This window comes from Vigna angularis, chromosome 3 (genome assembly GCF_016808095.1).
Source record: "Vigna angularis cultivar LongXiaoDou No.4 chromosome 3, ASM1680809v1, whole genome shotgun sequence".
NCBI lineage: Eukaryota > Viridiplantae > Streptophyta > Magnoliopsida > Fabales > Fabaceae > Vigna > Vigna angularis.
The window spans coordinates 13,583,494-13,601,175 of record NC_068972.1 but is presented as its reverse complement, the minus strand read 5'-3'; the positions used below and the strand labels follow the sequence as shown (position 1 = coordinate 13,601,175).

At 34.1% G+C, this 17,682-nt stretch overlaps 1 protein-coding gene across 6 annotated transcripts; it reads left to right on the top strand.

Annotated features, from left to right (window-relative positions):
• The first annotated feature begins 3,831 nt into the window (after positions 1-3,831).
• On the top strand, positions 3,832-14,411 carry LOC108322806 (putative lysine-specific demethylase JMJ16). 6 transcript variants are annotated; one of them, XM_052874368.1, is made up of 13 exons: positions 3,832-4,122; positions 4,961-5,022; positions 5,113-5,479; positions 5,609-5,680; positions 6,106-6,183; positions 6,285-6,797; positions 6,906-7,130; positions 8,188-8,349; positions 8,585-8,953; positions 10,439-11,861; positions 11,959-12,062; positions 12,713-12,910; positions 13,630-14,411. In XM_052874368.1, exons 3-13 carry the CDS (start codon positions 5,162-5,164, stop codon positions 13,936-13,938), a joined length of 3,771 nt encoding a protein of 1,256 aa, XP_052730328.1. In that variant the 5' UTR covers positions 3,832-4,122; positions 4,961-5,022; positions 5,113-5,161; the 3' UTR covers positions 13,939-14,411. The 6 variants fall into 6 exon arrangements, with proteins under 6 accessions (XP_052730328.1, XP_052730327.1, XP_052730329.1 ...); XM_052874367.1 differs by having other exon boundaries at positions 5,108-5,479; XM_052874369.1 differs by having other exon boundaries at positions 5,104-5,479.
• Positions 14,412-17,682: the final 3,271 nt, after the last annotated feature.

Below are 17,682 nucleotides of genomic sequence, written 5' to 3'. Positions count from 1 at the left end.
TACAATATATAAATTAATGTTTATTTATTTTATTGAATATTTCCAAATTTTCGATAAAAATCAATCAGAGAAACATGATTATGGGACTTTCAAGCTTTGAAAGAGTCATATTTCTACTATTGTCGGATTTATAACCTATTTAGGTACTTAATCTTTCTGTTGTTACTAGGGGTAGTGATTGATAATTGATTCAGATGTTATTGATCATATGACTTGTGATCCTCATAAATTTACTAATTTTTGTTCTAATTGTTCTAAAAATGTTATTATTAATGCCAATGAGGTATCATTTCTTATTGAAGGTTTAAGTATTATATTCTTTCACCCTCCTTATTAATTCTTGATGTTTTATTTGTTTCTACATTGAATTGTAATTTTCTCTTCATCACCAAGTTAACCAAATCACATTGTTGTGTTGTCTCGTTTTACCCAATTCATTATCTTTATGAGAACATTCATTCCAATGAGAAGATTGCTAGTGATAGAGAGAGTAAAAGATTGTATTATCTTGAAAATGTCTCACAACAAACCCATAAAGAAACATTGATTTGTCTTACGAATGAACACATACAAAATAAAATCAAAAAGGAAATTTGATTGTGGTATAGATGGTTGGGACATCGTCCTTGATCCATCAGTTGAAGGGTGGGTAGGGGTTCACTTGGGGAACTTTTCCTTAATCGACCTGTTGATTGCCTTGGCCAAGAAAGTAAGGCTAACAAGGTAAGACCAAGCTTTCAAGAATGAACTCGAGTCAGATATTAAGGTCGAAAGGTTGGGGTTAACTGCTTGATGTCGAATGACTGAACTGAATGGCTAAGCCTGAACGGGGTCGAGCTATCAAGAATGAAGTCGACAGGTTAAGACTGAAAGAGACCAAACTCTTGTTAAGGCTTATTGGGCAAGCTTCCAATATGAGAAGTCAAAAGTTGAACTTAAAATAGGCTTAGACGCTCTTGAGGTCGAACAACCGATCCGTCAAGACTGAAAAGTTGATAGGTTGAGGGCAAAAGAGGCCAAGACATTCTTAAGGCAGAACAGTCAAACTATCAATACTAAAAAGTTGACATGTTGACGCTAAAAGAGGCCAATATGTAGATGAGGTCTAACAGCCGAGCTGTTAAGACTAAAAAGTCAACAGGTTAAGGTAGAAAAAGGCCAAGACGTAAATGAGACCAGAGGATCAAGTTGTTAAGACTGAAAAGTTAACAAGTTGAGGTTGAAAGAGGTAGAAACACTCTTGATGTCGAATGACCAAAAGGCCAAGACGTAGATGAGGTTGAATGACCTAACTGCTGAAGCCAAAAGAGGTTGAGATGATGAAGCCGAGTGAGGCTCTATTGAGGCCAAACGGCCGAGCTATCAAGACTGAAAAGTCAACAGGTTGAAGTTGTAAGAGGCCAAGACTCTCTCGAGGTCGAACTACCGAGCTATTAAGATTGAAAAGTCGACAGGTTGAGGTTGTAAGAGGCTAAGATGCTCTTGAGGCTGAATGGGCAAGTTGTCAATACTAAAAAGTCAATATGTTGAGGCCAAAAGAGGTAAGGACGTTCTTGAGATCGAACAACCGAGCTATGAACTAAAAAATCAAAAGGTCGACATCGACAAAAGCCAAGATGCAAATGAGACTGAACAACCGAGTTGTCAAGACTAAAAAGTTGATGCCAAGACCAAGATGCTCTAGAGGTCAAACAATCGAAAGACCAAGACATAATAAATGAGGACGAATGACCTAGCTATTGAGGCCAAAAGTGGCTAAGACGATGAAGCCAAATGAGGCTATGTTGAGGCCAAACGACCGAGTTTTCAAGACTAAAAAGTTGGCAGGTTGAGGCCAAAAGAGACCAAGACGCTCTTGAGGTCAAACAAGCAAGTTGTAAAGACTAAAAAAGTCAACAAGTTGAGGCTGAAAGAGGCCAGGATGCCTTTGAGGCTGAACAATCAAGCTGACAACTAAAAAGTTGATAGGTTAAAGTTGAAAGAGGCAAAGACACATGAGGCCGAACTCCCGAGCTATTGATTGAGAATTCGACAGGTTAAGATCGAATGAGGTCGAGACGAACTTGAAGCCAAAAGAGGTCATTATGTCCTTGAGTTCAACTAAGACCATGCAGTAGAGGTTGAATAAAGCCAATAGGTTGGGGTTAAATGGTTGAATTTCATTATACAACTGATCTTGTTCCTCCACAACTATGTTACTTGTCATGTTCCTTGTGGCTACCAAAGGTTTTTCAAGTTGATCACTTAGCCCCACGGTGGGCACCAAACTGTTTCAAGTGTGGGGTTAAGGTCAACTGCTCAGTTTTCGATATGTCATACAAAGTCCAAGTCTTGTCCATTAAAAGTCTCATATGTGTCCAAACTACTAGGATAATACCTGTAGAATGTACTTCGATGCTAAAGTCATTACACGCTTGATTGATATAATATTAATGCAATGATGTATGTGTTTGAAAGTCATACCTTTGAGCATTATTTATAGTGGTTATTATGAACTTTTACCTTTTTGTCGGCCTACAAATCAAACATACCTTAATCAACATTGATTCGTGATTACCATTATGTTAATTTGACCATTCTGTAATTGGTCGAACATGGTGGTCGACTATAGGTGATACGTCTAAGAGGTCAGCCAAAAGATAGACGACGAAAGGTGGTCAGCCTAGAGTGATCGATTAAGGATGGTCAATGCCGACGACCAAATGTGATTAGCCAAAAGTAGTCCACTAAATGTGGTCGACCATGAATGCCCAACTAAAAGTATGATAAATCTTGGAGTTAAATCATTTGATTAATAGTTAATGATGGACGACCATATAATATTATTTTATTGATTGTAACTAATATGTAACTCATCCATTTTTATTACATATAAAAATAATAAAAAAGGAGTAAATTTAAATATGACTGCAAATAAACCATAGATAATTAAGTGATATCATTATTAAATTTCTAAACGAGTTTTTTCTTGTAATCATGATTTATTATGATTTTTGCTTATTAAAACAAATCTCAACTATTTATTTTTGTTTTTTAATTTAAAGTAAAATAAAAATAAATATTTATTAGATATGACCATGTTTAATGAAAATGATTTAGATTGATTAATGTCAGGCATTATTGTTTAAAGAGAATGATAATGAGTTTGCATTGCCCATACAAACATAAATGCTGATACAAGTAATATTGTTTAAAATTTGTTCGGTCCGATTTTCAACTTTAAATAAAAACATATAAACAAAAGTACAACATATAGGATGGACTATAAAATTTTCAAAAATTAGATTAAATACCCACTTTAATAAATTTATCATTGGAGTGAGTTTTATTAACAAAAGGTTTAAATGTATATAACATTATTATACCCACGAAATTAAGTTAAAGAATCCATCATAATATGCTCTAAAAGTGTTATTATAAGTAGACTTAATATTCACACACTCACATTACTTACTTAGTGATTCAATAATATGCCACCTTTGATATATTTTTTAAAATAAATATTATACAAGTGAGTAAATTTCTTATACATATGAATCTATAATTGGATACTAGTGTAAAACTATTTAATACTGAATATTTCAAGATTTTATAATTTAAAACTCTAAAATGTTCGTAGTTTTAATATTATAATTAAAAATGTATAATTTATAGTATAAGTAACTGTTTCAAAAGATATACATGAAAAAAAGTATCGCTAGTTATTATGATGATTGGTTAGGCTTAGAGGTGACGGCAAAGACGGAAAGATACAAAAATCCGAAAATGTCCTTGGGCTATACTTTATACAAATTACGCACTATTGCAAGTTTACCCCTAAATAAAGTTGACCAAAAAAAAAAACTCAAAAGATAGGGAAAAAAATTTCATCTAGACATTAATGTAGAGGATACAGATTTATCTATGTTGCTTCCTTCATCGTCTTCTTCCCCCATCTTGTTAGGGTTTGTAGAGTTTGCACTTTGTCTTCAAATTTTCTCGCTCATCGTTCTCACCACCGGCCATCTATAGAACTTCGATTTTTAACTTTTTTTTTTATCGATATTCCATTGTATTAACCCCAATTTTCCATGTATTGAACCGTGCAATAGAAAATCGCAATTCCTCCAAGATTTCGTAAAGGTAACTCCTGATAGGATGTGGTCTTTTCTTTCCTGTAAGGATTAGAGCTAATCACTACAGAATCGCTTGATTAAAGTAAAATTGACTAAGGTTTTTTTTATTAATTAGTATTAATTATTAGTTTTTGATTGGTGTCTATTCATTTAATATTTGCAAATAATATTGTTGCAGTGAGTTTATAATGATGTTTGTTTTAGTCTGTTATGCATCTCTATTGTTAAGTTCAGGTAATGGCAGCCATAGTTTGTGAGATTCTTTTGAACATATTTTACAGGATCTTTTAGGTTATACCTGGAATCCTGTCAGTGATTACTATTTTTTTTTTTCGAAATTATCTCATGATCTGGCTGTTGAAATGTAGTGAGCTAGGGATTTGGTTCTGAGAAAAAGTATATAAACATTCAAAGAGGGATAATTGAGAGAGAGATCAAGAATGCTTGTTGTCACGTGCATTTAGATTATGAACACTTCTACATTAAGCTTGGTTCCTCATTTATCAATTATTATTATTATTTACTATTCGATTCAACAAGAATATTAACAAAAAAGAACATATTGAAGTTTCAATATGCCTTTGCTTTCAGATCTACCGTTCTGTTTGACGAATGCTAATAGCTTTATTGAAAATAGTTAGAGTTTTAGCTGAGAGAGGATAACAATTTTGACTAAATAGTAAATAAAGTATTGAAAGTGAAGATATGTTGCATGATGATTCATTATCTGAGCTGATTCTATTTGTTTATTTTGACTTATTTCAGATTGATGTATTCTAACAATTTATGAAGTTACCGGCACCTTGAATTAGCTTCCGTTGTTTTGATTTCCTGCTACTTTGCAGTGGAAGTGCAGATAACCCACAAACTCTACGTCTTTCACTTCATAAGTACTCTTCTTATCAAAGTATGTTTAATAAAATCCAAATTAATTTTTTTTTTGAGCTGGCGTGGGTGAGCAGATTATGGTTTTATGCTGACTCCTTAGTTAGCGCAGGGAAGACAAACCAGGGACATTATTGCTTATTGCCTTTGTGCATGAGGTTATGATGGGGACTGAGCTTATGAGAATATGTGTTAAAGAAGACAATGATGATTTTCCATCAGTTCCGCCAGGTTTTGAGTCATATACATCTTTCTCTCTGAAGAGGGTAGAAAACAATGAAAAACAAGATGATAAAAACATGATCAGTTGTTCAGCCTCAACAAGTGCTTCTGAATCACCATCAACTCAGGTGGAAAATGATGTTCAAGTTCGTGAAACTGCAAAGGTTCCTAGATCCCTTCGAAGAAGACCGTGGATTAATTATGGACAGTATGAGAACCATTCAGAAGAAGACTCTGACTGTGAGCGGCTTGATCAAGTCAGTCTCAAATTGGTTTATGTTTTTATTTCTATTTTTTATGTCTACATTTTGGATATACAAAGCACAAGTTTTCTTAAATTTCTTACTGCACTGAATTCTGGTTGGTACATACAAATGTCAATGCAGACTTTGTCCTCTAGGGCTTGTCTTCCTCGAGGAGTCATCCGTGGATGTCCAGATTGCAGTAATTGCCAAAAGGTCTATTTATAAAACATACATGATTTATTTCTGTCAGAAATTATTATTGTCCTCATTATTGATGAATTAGCTCTAATTCGACTTCGTTCTCATCTATTACTGTCGTTTCTTCTATTATTGTTATTATGTTAATAACTAAGTATAGACATACATCGATTTCTTTGAAAGATGAATTTATCAAGAGAAAAGTAGTAATAATGACGTTTGTATTGCCAAGTTTTATGAATTGGGATGGTCCTTTATTGAATGTTAAAATAGAAGTGGCTTGGTCTACCTGCTCATCATTGAGCTGGTTATTGTAATAACAGCAATGAACTTGAGTTGGTCATTTTGTCATATATTATAGGGGTTAATTCATCATAAAATAGGTGCTATTGGGCATCTCTCTTGCGTGATGAGTAATTGACAATTGAAGTTTCTGACAGGTTATTGCCAGATGGCGACCTGAAGATGCTCGTAGGCCAAATATTGAGGATGCTCCTGTTTTCTACCCCACTGAAGAGGTCTTGTGCAGTTCCTGTGGCAGATTTGAATTCACTTCTGTTTAGTTCTGTCAGTTTGCTTTATCAGGAAATCATACCTCTGACTTTTCATTTTTATCCAGGAGTTTCAAGATACTTTGAAATATATATCAAGCATTCGCTCCAGGGCTGAGCCATATGGAATTTGCCGCATTGTTCCACCTTCTTCTTGGAAACCCCCCTGTCCTCTCAAGGAAAAAAGTAAATGGGAGGGTTCTAAATTTTCTACACGTGTACAGAGGATTGACAAACTTCAGAATCGTGATTCAATGAGAAAAATGTCAAGGGTTCAAAGTAATATGAAGAGGAAAAGGAGAAGATGCACAAGAATGGGGGTGGATAATGGCACTAGAAGAGGACCCAATACAGCATTTTGTGAAGTGGAAAGGTTTGGGTTTGAACCTGGTCCAGAATTTACCTTGGAAGCATTTCAGAGATATGCAGAAGATTTTCAGCTCCAATACTTCAGAAAAAATGAGAACGTATCTCATTTGGGTGGTAATACAACAATTTTAAATGGTACCTCAGAGCCTTCTGTGGAGAGCATTGAAGGTGAATATTGGCGGATGGTCGAGAGTCCTACTGAAGAAATTGAGGTCACATTCTGTAGAATCTTAATAATTTGCTGCTGCACGAAACTATTATCTATTTGTTGCCCTTATTATATGCTGCGCTGCTTACATTTAATTTTCTATCACTTCCAGGTGCTTTATGGAGCTGATCTGGAAACTGGAATTTTTGGGAGTGGTTTCCCTAGTAAATCTAGTCAGCTAGGTTCTGCTTCACATGAAAAATACATAAAGTCTGGCTGGAATTTAAATAACTTTGCAAGGCTTCCTGGATCTCTGCTCTCTTATGAGAGCAGTGATATATCTGGTGTTTTAGTGCCGTGGTTGTACATTGGAATGTGCTTTTCCTCCTTTTGTTGGGTAAGGACTGCATATTTTCCTTATTTTCTAGCATGTATTTCATTGAATTAATCACAATTTGTGTTTACAGTGCTTGGGACCAAAGAAAAAGAATGGAAAAAATACGTTATTTGTCATTGATTTAACTGTACAAAAGGATACATGGATAATGGAATATATATATACATATATGTGTGTGTGGACACCTATATAGAAACAAGAAGCTAAAAGTAAGAAAAGTATTGAGCTAAATCTAGGTATATGATTCTATTTACATAATTGTTAGGGATCCGTCCCCAAAGTATGGGAGTTGAGTTCCTCATTGGTTGTATCAGATTCTAGAGTGAGGTTCATAAGGCCTTGGGCTTTCCAGCTACCGTAGCTAGCTTTTATGGTGTGGTTCTCCCAAGGTTCTTATGAATTGGTATCAGAGCTTCCACCGTGTTAGTTGCATAGGTTTTCCTTGGATTAGTAAAAGGGATAGTTCATAGCCAGTCCTCGTGGGAGCTTAGGCTGCGATGTCTGATGGGATGTTAGTTTCCAATTGTAAGGTATGGGACTTGAATCCCACATTGGAAATATGAGATTGTAGTGTGAGGTTCATATGGTCTTCGTCTCTCCAACTACTGCTGCTAGCTTTTTTGGTGTGCGGTTTATAATGCACAGTAAATATTGCCAAAATAGGCTATTTACGCAATACGAGTGAAGTCTGATATAAATTGAATTTAATTCAACTAAATTAAATCTGTATCAGATATCTTGGAATGTATCTGTATCTATGTAGTCTATTGATAATAGGTGTCAGTTACATACTTGCGTGTTTTTTGTGTCTTCGAATGTTCTTTGAGGATGGAAAGGATGTGCATTTGTGTGAGAGTAAAGGGACACATAGCATAGGTGATATCATTTTGCTCTGATTTGTTTGCTAAACCAAAATAACAGGACTATTTTTGTGTTGAGTGGCAATTTGTTGATGTTGCATGAGTGTTTATGTGTGGCAGAGTGAGTCCTTAGTTGGCATAGGATCCGTAGTTTGTAACAACTATATATTTTCTCTATGGTTTAATTGTGAATGCAGCATGTTGAAGACCACCATTTATATTCATTGAACTACATGCATTGGGGAGCTCCAAAATTGTGGTATGGAGTCCCTGGGAGAGATGCCTGCAAATTAGAAGAGGCTATGAGAAAGCATTTACCAGAACTTTTTGAAGAACAGCCTGACTTGCTTCATAAGCTGGTTAGTAAAAGTTTTTCTATTACTTGGCAAACAACATTTGATCTTGTTTGTTTTATCTGCTTCAGAGGTGGCAAAAAAATTAAAATTATGTTTTCATTTAGTGGAGTTCCATATTTTACATCTCCATTACCTGTCCATATTTTTACTATTAAGCAGTAAATAATTATGTTGGATGATGTTGTTTATTTCTTTCGGCGAATATTTATCTGCTGCTTGCATTTCTAACTTGTTGCAGGTCACTCAACTTTCTCCTTCTATCCTCAAGTCTAAAGGAGTACCAGTTTATAGGTGTGTCCAAAACCCTGGGGACTTTGTTCTGACATTTCCTCGAGCCTACCACTCCGGGTTCAATTGCGGTTTCAACTGTGCTGAGGCTGTTAATGTAGCTCCTGTTGACTGGCTGCCCCATGGGCATATTGCTATAGAGTTGTACCAGGAACAGGGGCGCAAGACTTCTATATCACATGATAAGCTGTTGCTTGGGGCTGCAAGGGAAGCAGTTCGAGCTCAATGGGAGCTTAATTTGCTAAAGAAGAATACTTTAGATAATCTACGATGGAAGGATGTCTGTGGAAAGGATGGCTTTTTTGCCAAAGCACTTAAGGTATATTATGCTTCTCCCTAGTCCCTGTAATGCAGTACCGAGTGGATGATATTTATGATTTTGTATTAACTTATGTCATGACCATAACAAGGGAGTTGATGTTTAAATAGTCTTGTTTATAGTTATAAGAATCTTCTGGTTCACAGTTTAATTCCTTCAATATGCCACCTATTGATTCATATCTAAAGATGAATTTCAGATGACTTTGAATCTTATGACGTTTGAGTGACTTGGTACAGTTTCATATCCTTGACACAAATCATACTATTCAAAGATTCTTCATTTTTGTTTTCATGTTTTTACTGTTCTTGATTCTCAAGAAAAAAATTGAAAATTGACACGAGCTTAAATTGTTAATGAAAAGGAAATAAAGGACCTCTTCTAAATTTATCCTATTTTATTATTCCAATACTTTGTTGCTTACTCAATCAGTGCATGCACTCTATTAGGCTATTTCATTGTTTAGTTTCCATTTTCTAAAATAGTGGTTTCACATATAAATTATACTTTTTTTGTATGATTCATGTTGTTAAGTCGTTTTATCTGTTTCAAGTTTAAAATTATTACATTGAGCATTGTAAATCATCTATATGATATGTTTGAAAATATTTTTACATTATATTTGAATCATGCCATTCGATACAAATTGTTAATTACGATAAAAATCAGCTTGGCAATTCACACTTTGCTGAAAACCTCACTCACCATCAGTGCTTTTGGATTTTGTCTGTTCATCCCGTTCTCCTACCCCACCTTGGCTTTTTTTTTTCTTCTGTATTGTGTTATTTGATTGTGGAGAGTCTGTAAACTGAAAGCATAAAGTGCTAGATTGAATTTAAATGTTTTTTTATTAAGTTTATTTTTAGAGGTAGAAAGATATTTCCATACAGATGAACAAGGATTGTTACCCAAAATTGCAATAAAAAGAAAGAAAAGGAAAAATCAAAATTCAATGATTCCTGTGTCATTAACTAGTTATCCTAGGAATTTCGGTTTTTATTTGAACATTCACTCTCATCAATGTCATGCACCGCTATAGATGTTTTTAAACTTGAAGTCTAAATAATGCATAGGCCTTCTTTCCTTTTTTGTGAGATTCAAATTTATAAAGAAAAATGGGGGTTGCCAAGGATCAGGCTCCTGAACACTGGAACTTTTGTTCTAAGTCCCCAATATTGTAATTAAATTCTGGAACTTTTGTTCTATTTGATTAACATTTGAGGATCTTGTTTTAATAGGAACCTTTTTACGGTAGAGCAATTATTATCTGTCAATTACAATTTCAAAAAGTAATTGAAATTCATTCTTCTGATTAATAAGTGTTCTCCTTCCCCTTCTCCACCCTGCCAAGAAAAGACTAAAATATTGAAAAAATTAATCAAAGTTAAATGCAAATTCTATAAAATTACATCACCACCAGTACCTTCTATTTAATTTTAATATTAATAATCTCTTTTCCTGTGTTACTTGTGATTTCCTATCTAGATGCGTGTTGAGATGGAGCGAGCAAGAAGAGAATTTCTCTGCAGTTCTCTACAGGCATTAAAAATGGAGAGTACCTTTGATGCTATGGATGAAAGGGAATGTAACATATGCTTTTTTGATTTACACCTATCTGCAGCTGGCTGTCGCTGTTCCCCAGATAGATATGCTTGCTTGGATCATGCAAAGCAGCTTTGTTCATGCTCTTGGGATTCCAGATTTTTTCTCTTTCGGTATGATGTTGCTGAACTAAATATTCTGGTGGAGGCATTGGAAGGAAAATTAAGTGCAATCTACAGATGGGCAAAATCAGATCTTGGGCTGGCACTATCATCTGATGTTTCATCAGGGAAGGAAACAATACTTAAAGAATTGAAACCACATTCATCCAGTTTGTCTCATTCTTCCAGGGCCACTTTGAATAAAGAGACGGCTTTGCATCCACCAAATAAATATATTGATGATTCTCAATTGATTGACGTCCCAATAGAGAATCAAGCAAATAGCAAAGATCAGAGCTATTTTCAACAGAGAAAATCAGCTGAAGCTATTTCATTTTTGAGTTCAACGAAGGACTTGCTAACATTTAACAGCTCAAAACCTACATCTGATATTCCTAATCATAAGATCTGTGTTAGTAAGGAAGAATCTGTCATTTGCAGCTCAAAGAGGCAAACACCTGGTTGTCAATTGTCTCAGGAGGATACATCGTATGCTTTATCTACTCTAGCTCAACAAGGAGGTGAGAAAAGTTCACTTTACAGGCATAACAACGTTATACTTCTTAGTGACGATGAAGAAGACGAAAAGATGTCTGATTCAAATAGAAGGAAGGAACTTTCTTCTATGCTTGTAGGTCCTGGAGATAAATCAAGCCCATTTAACAATATAGAAAGTACAAACTTGACCATTTCTGTGACAGATACTGCTGTGATGGGTGAAAGGGATGCTATGACATTACCCCATGAAAATATGAGTTCTGATTCAATTCCGTCTTTGCGTGTGAAACAAGAATGTCATGAGTACACAGGAACAGTTCTAGCCTCTACCCCACTAGATCTTTCTTGTCATATTGGTCTTACAAGTGCACAATGTACTAAAAATATTTCAGCTCCTTCAAAAGTAGAAGCAAGTGATCATTGTTTGGAAAGTTTGGTGATGTCTCCTCTGAACCTACAACTTTCTGGCACTAAGGTTAAGACTGAAGATAATCACGAAAAATTTGGAGGATGTTCCACTTCTAATGTAGCAGACAATGCGAGAGCTGTTAATGGAAACTTTTCTTCTGGTCCAAACAATTTCCGACAGAAAGGTCCTCGGATAGCGAAGGTTGTCCGGCGCATCAACTGCAATGTTGAACCATTAGAATTTGGGGTTGTGCTTTCTGGAAAGTCTTGGTGTAGCAGTCAGGCTATATTTCCAAAGGGTATGTATACTTGGTTGTAATGAATTGCAACTTCTATGCCACTGATTAATTGAGTCTGTAAGACGTGTATTTATGCAAACTAAATTAATTGATGCAGGATTTAGAAGCCGAGTTAGATACATAAATGTCTCAGATCCATCCAGTATGTGTTACTATATTTCAGAAATACTTGATGCTGGACGTGGTTGGCCTCTATTTATGGTACTTTCACCTCTTTTTCAATTGGTAGCTTTTGTCATGCAATTTGGGCATATACATATATACATACATATACATACATATATATATATATATATATTACTTATGTCTGGGAGGGTATTTCACATATCTGATGTAAATTTGATGTACTTATAATTTAAATCCTTTGTTGCTAATATCTTGCAGAGTTTTACCCCTTTTTAAGTTGGCAAAAGTTTCCTAGATCCTCTACTTTGCACTTCTGAAATGTTGTAGGTTTAGAGCCACGTATGTTTGTTTTTCGGAAGTTGCTCCTTTTGACGTGTAATGTTTTGAGAATTGATTGCGCTTTTATCCTAGTAACTTGATTACCGATTATTCTGGCTTCTGGGCATCTAGTTTTAAGAATGGAGTCATGAAAAAAAAATGCAAACTAGGTGTTTGGTATTGTGGGGGTAAACTTTAATGAAAGCAATCATGTGTTTAACCTTAATAAGCAACTTATTTCCTAATCAAGTTAGATCAAAATGGATATTTTAAAAGCCTTTTAGGTGTTGGATGGATTTGGTTAAAATTTTCTTTGGATATCGAAATAGGTTGGTATGAGTAATTAGTTGACTGTAACTGGGAATAGCTGTTGTGTGAAATAACGAAAATCTTGTTTTACCCCGCAGGTTTTCTTAGAAAGTTGTCCAAGTGAGGTCTTCATCCATATGTCAGCTGCAAGATGCTGGGAGCTCGTCAGAGAGAAAGTGAATCAAGAAATTGCCAAGCAACATAAGCTGGGAAGAAAGGGCCTTCCTCCTTTACAGCCCCCGGGTAGCCTTGATGGCTTAGAAATGTTTGGGTTTTCTTCACCAGCAATAGTGCAGGTAATTTTACTGATAAAACACTTGAAAGAAAATAAAATAAAAAGGTTAAATAAATTGAACGTATCTTATAAGCATAAGCAAAAGTGAACTAATGCATTTCAGATTTTGGATAAGTTATGAAAGCTTTTGTGAAAGTTAAGTATGACAGTTGATTTTAGCTTAATTATATGAGAAGCTCAAACATTATATTATTTTATTTTCTTCTAGTATTAGTGTATGTGTATATAATTTATTTTTAATCCAAATAGGACCTAAAACCCATACATGATAACATGAGCTGAAACAAGTCACCTTCCACAGACCAATATGTAAATTATGTGCGTAACAAATTTTATAGCTTCTTTTAGATGGACATGATAGTGATTCAGGATTGAATTACACCTATGAAGTAGGTATTTATGTTAAAGAAATAACAAAAGGCGTTTTCATGAAAATGCAACAAATAATTTTCTAACTAGTTTTCTGATTTATTGATGCACAAACCAAATACTCTCTTAGCTAATCTCTTTCCATTAGGGCTAATGAACTCTAGGAGTGCGTTACGTCTGGATTTTAAAAGTAGTCTTATTCTTAAAGCCGTGTTTTAGGGATTGTAAGCTTCTTTCTGGTTTTCCATCCGTATAGTTATCTTATGTAACGCATATTTGATTTTGTTTTCCTTGGGCATAGTTTTGAATTTTGATAGCTATAAGTTAAAGATACCTACTTTCTTTGAACAGGCTATTGAAGCGCTGGATCGAAGTCGAGTGTGTAATGAATATTGGGACTCACGGCCGTACTCCCGCCCTTTAGGACAGATTTCACAATCATGCCAAAGCAGTGTTAGTGGTGGCAGTGGTCAAGGTGTTCTCTTGAATAAGCAAATTCCCGTTGATGTTGTTGCAGTATTAAGGAGCCTATGTAAAAAGGCTAATGCAGAAGAATTGAACTCGTTGTACAGCATTCTTAGTGAAAGTAGGCCACAGGCTGACAGGAGCCAAATTGCGCAATTTCTTAAAGAAGAGATGCACAAATCACAACCACCCTAGGTAATTCATTATTTGGACGGAATTGTTCATTCGCCTAACCTTCTCACGTGTATATTGTAGTTCCTCCGAGGTTGCACATGCAATTTCATGCAACCTTAATCTTTTGATTTTTTTTCCCATCTGAATGGAGGTTATAGAGAAAGAGAAAGAAAAAAACGAAAATAAAATTAGAAAAAATGTGGGTGGGGGAAGCCTATTTTTCCCTTCAAAATTTTGCTCTTTACTTGTGGCAGCTAGAAGATGTGGAAAGTTATCAAGTGCCACTATGGCTGTCTCATCTGAAACTCTGAAGGGCGAGGCTACCAAGCCTTTATAATTGATTTTGATTCATATGTTGTACACGCAGTTTTAAACTACATGTAGGTTCATGTTTAGATTTGATTAATTATTTTAGAAAATAGCTTTTTACTCGTATTAAGCTGTTTTCCCCAAAAAAGTACATATCTTACAAAAGGGTTTTATTTATTTATTTATTCCACTGTTCATAAAAGATTATTATCGCCTTTAGAATGTAAATGATTTTAAAAGTTGAGATGTATCCTATTTTCCTTAACCGAAATATTTTTTGCCTAGTTAATGTAATTTACTTAAGTAATATAATTAGCCAGATTGTCTTGAAATCGATAAAGAATTAGCACAAATGGAAAACATTAAAAAATTTATCCTATAGTCACGTTGTAAAATAACTGTTACAGCATATTCAAACAAAAGGGCTTTATCTGTTTTTATTTATTTTGTATTGGTTGCCTTTTTTATTTCAATTTTATGTAAATTTGTTATCTTTGTTAAACAATTTTTTAGTGTGTTCAGTTTCAATAGTTTTCATGTAAATTACACTTATCTCATATAATTATGTAGATTTTCCTTCGGTGACAACTAAGGTGAAGAACACTCACACAAAAGATGCATTCTACAATGACTTTTTTTACGCAAGAATTATCATACTATGAATCAAACTATATCCTTAAATTCTACCAAATATTGGATCAAATGTTTACAGCTATGCAAAAAAAATTTAAACCAATAGTTAATACACAAATATTTCTACTTAAGAGTATACTAACTTAAATGCTGCTATTAAATTATGACTTGATGACATAATTGTTTTACGGTATAGAACAATTGATACGTTCTATAGTAGGTATTTGATAAATCAGCAATTTGTTATTTTTTAGACCATTGTAACATAAGATTTGATCAAGAAACACTAATGCTTTAGAGCTTGATTTTTTGTTGTTTAAGTCAATTGTTTAAGAATACTACATTTGTTTAAAAGATGTTTGATTTTGATACCAATAAAATAATATAATAAACCAAGATGTTTGAGAGAAAAATTGATATTTAATTAATGAATAATGGATTGCACCAATTGAGAAAAGTTCCCTTTAACAATACTATCATTAACGTATGCAAGTAAGTAAGACATAAGTTCCTTAATTTTGTAATAAAAAAAATGGAGAATCGCATTTGTTTGTTTTGAAGCCAAAGTTAACTAACGCTGATTATAGTTGTTCAAACCACTCTTCTAGAGCTTGTTTTAAATAATGCAAAAAATTGTCGTGTTTAAATACTAAGGATTTATCATTTTATTAAAAAAATATGTGATTTTTGTATATATATAATTTAATAAAAAATATTATATAAAAATGCATTATTCACATCTCACATCTAACCATAAAAGACCCCAATTATTAGTAATACTATGTGTGACTTGTTTTACATTAAAGTCAACCATGTTGTTTTTGAAAATCTTTTACTATAATTCTAACTTTATACTTCTTCAAATAACCATTTGCATTTTTTTACTATAAATCCATTTACACAACTAATAGTAAGAAACATTCAAGTATTGTTTTTATTAGGCTTAATAACACTGATGATCCATATTTTTGTCAAGTTTGTTCGAAATGATCCTAGTTTTTTTTTCTGTTCAATGTTGTTCTAAAAAATATAATTTATGTTCAATTTAGTCCTTTTTACAAACAACGTTTAAATAGTTAACGACACATTGTCAAAGTCACCAATAAGTAAATGATGTAAGCTATTTTATCTGACGTGGCTGTCTATCTTCATCTTTATCCTGACCACTTCATCATCTTTTATGTTTTAGAATTTGGGAACCAAGCCTCTTTCACCTTCGCCTTCTTCAAAATTCCCCCCCTTTTCCTTCACGCTCTTTAGACCTACATCCATCCTGGTTCTCAATCCCAATCTAATGGCCTTAGAGCCGTCATCCGTCGCCCTAACATCGATGGCTACCAGCCCCTCTCCTCAAAAATTGTTGTCGAACTCAAGAAGAGGAACAAGTCCAATCACCCCTGAATAATGGGTTCTTCGCCAACGGGTTTTTCATTCTCATTATTTTATCCATTTTGAGTCTTTACATGTGGGGGACGCTGCTCATTAAGGTCACGTTTGAGAGATCCACATCCAGGAGGTTCGACAAGCAATTGAACATTTTTTTTGGGTTTCTGGGGCTTTACTCATGCGATCCTTTATGCAAATCAAGGGTTATTTATATTTGTATCTTTGTTGTGGATAATCCCCTTGGCTGAGATTTTTGTGAATAGTGGAGATGGTGCGACAAAGAGTGGATTTGGTAATGCGGAGAAATTGGTGGGAAAAATGGGGTTCTTGCCTTCTGATTTTGGAAGCTTTAGGAAGTGGTGGTTTGGGGGTTTAGTTTGTTGCATATTGTGGCTTTGAGGCCTAACCTGCAGATTATTGCAAATGGGGATTATCCCTACCCCCATTGAACCACCACCATGTAAGGAATGAGAACTTCGGTGGCCCAAGCTATTGCAACAAGAAGAAGAAGAAGATTGGGAGCAGACATGACTCATCAACCACCAAGATTGGGAAGAAGATTACTTAACCTCGAACCTCACTATGACTTTCACAGAAGAAAAGTAAAAAACCTAGTGGACAGTTAAATTTCATCTCATTTAAACATAAATTACATTCTTTAGGATAACATTGAACAGAAAAAAAAAACTAAGAACATTCGAACAAATCTGACAAAAATAAAGACCATCAGTGTTATTAAGTCTTTTTATTAAAACAATCATTTATATTTCATAACTAAATCTAATGAAGAGTCATAAATAATGTCAAAGAAAGGGAATACAAAAGTTTGTGATTATCCAATACAATAAGCATTAAGAAAATCAATATTTTTACTACAAACAAATCTATAACATTGTTGTAAAGCAAGACCTAATACATGTTGACTTGGATGATAAACCTATAGTGGCAAACTGTTAAAGGCTTATCTATATTTCAAGAATTTTCAAAAACAAAAACAAGAAAAAAAAATTAGAAACTAAGAAACAAAATCTGATGAAGAATACCATATCTTAAGATTTGAAAAAACAATAAATTCATAATTATGTGCACTAAAACTTTAAAACTTTATTTGTGACCTGAGATTTGACATGATAATAAGTGTCATGGAATTCAAAATAGGCATTGTTATCTCTAAAATATTCACTAACAATTTTTCTTTTTAAAATGGAAGGTATGTTAATAAGTTAATTTAACATATATATTTCCACAATTACTTGAAATTCGGGATAAAACCAAATATAGGATAAAACCACGAAAAATAGATAAATATATATAAAATTTATATTTTTCAACTTAAGGTCGGGAGTTGCTAAGCGTTACCCTTCACTGTTCATCATATTTAACATATTTATTAACTGTATCAAACACACTATTCATAAAAAAAAGGAAATTATCGAT

What these genes read in the sequence shown, in the direction of transcription:
- LOC108322806 (XM_052874368.1), top strand. Translation starts at nt 5,162, where the DNA reads ATGATGGGGACTGAGCTTATGAGAATATGTGTTAAAGAAGACAATGAT. An exon ending in TTTTCTACCCCACTGAAGAG is followed by an intron (nt 6,184 to 6,284) that starts GTCTTGTGCAGT and finishes ATTTTTATCCAG; the next exon opens with GAGTTTCAAGATACTTTGAA. An exon ending in CTTCACCAGCAATAGTGCAG is followed by an intron (nt 12,911 to 13,629) that starts GTAATTTTACTG and finishes TTCTTTGAACAG; the next exon opens with GCTATTGAAGCGCTGGATCG.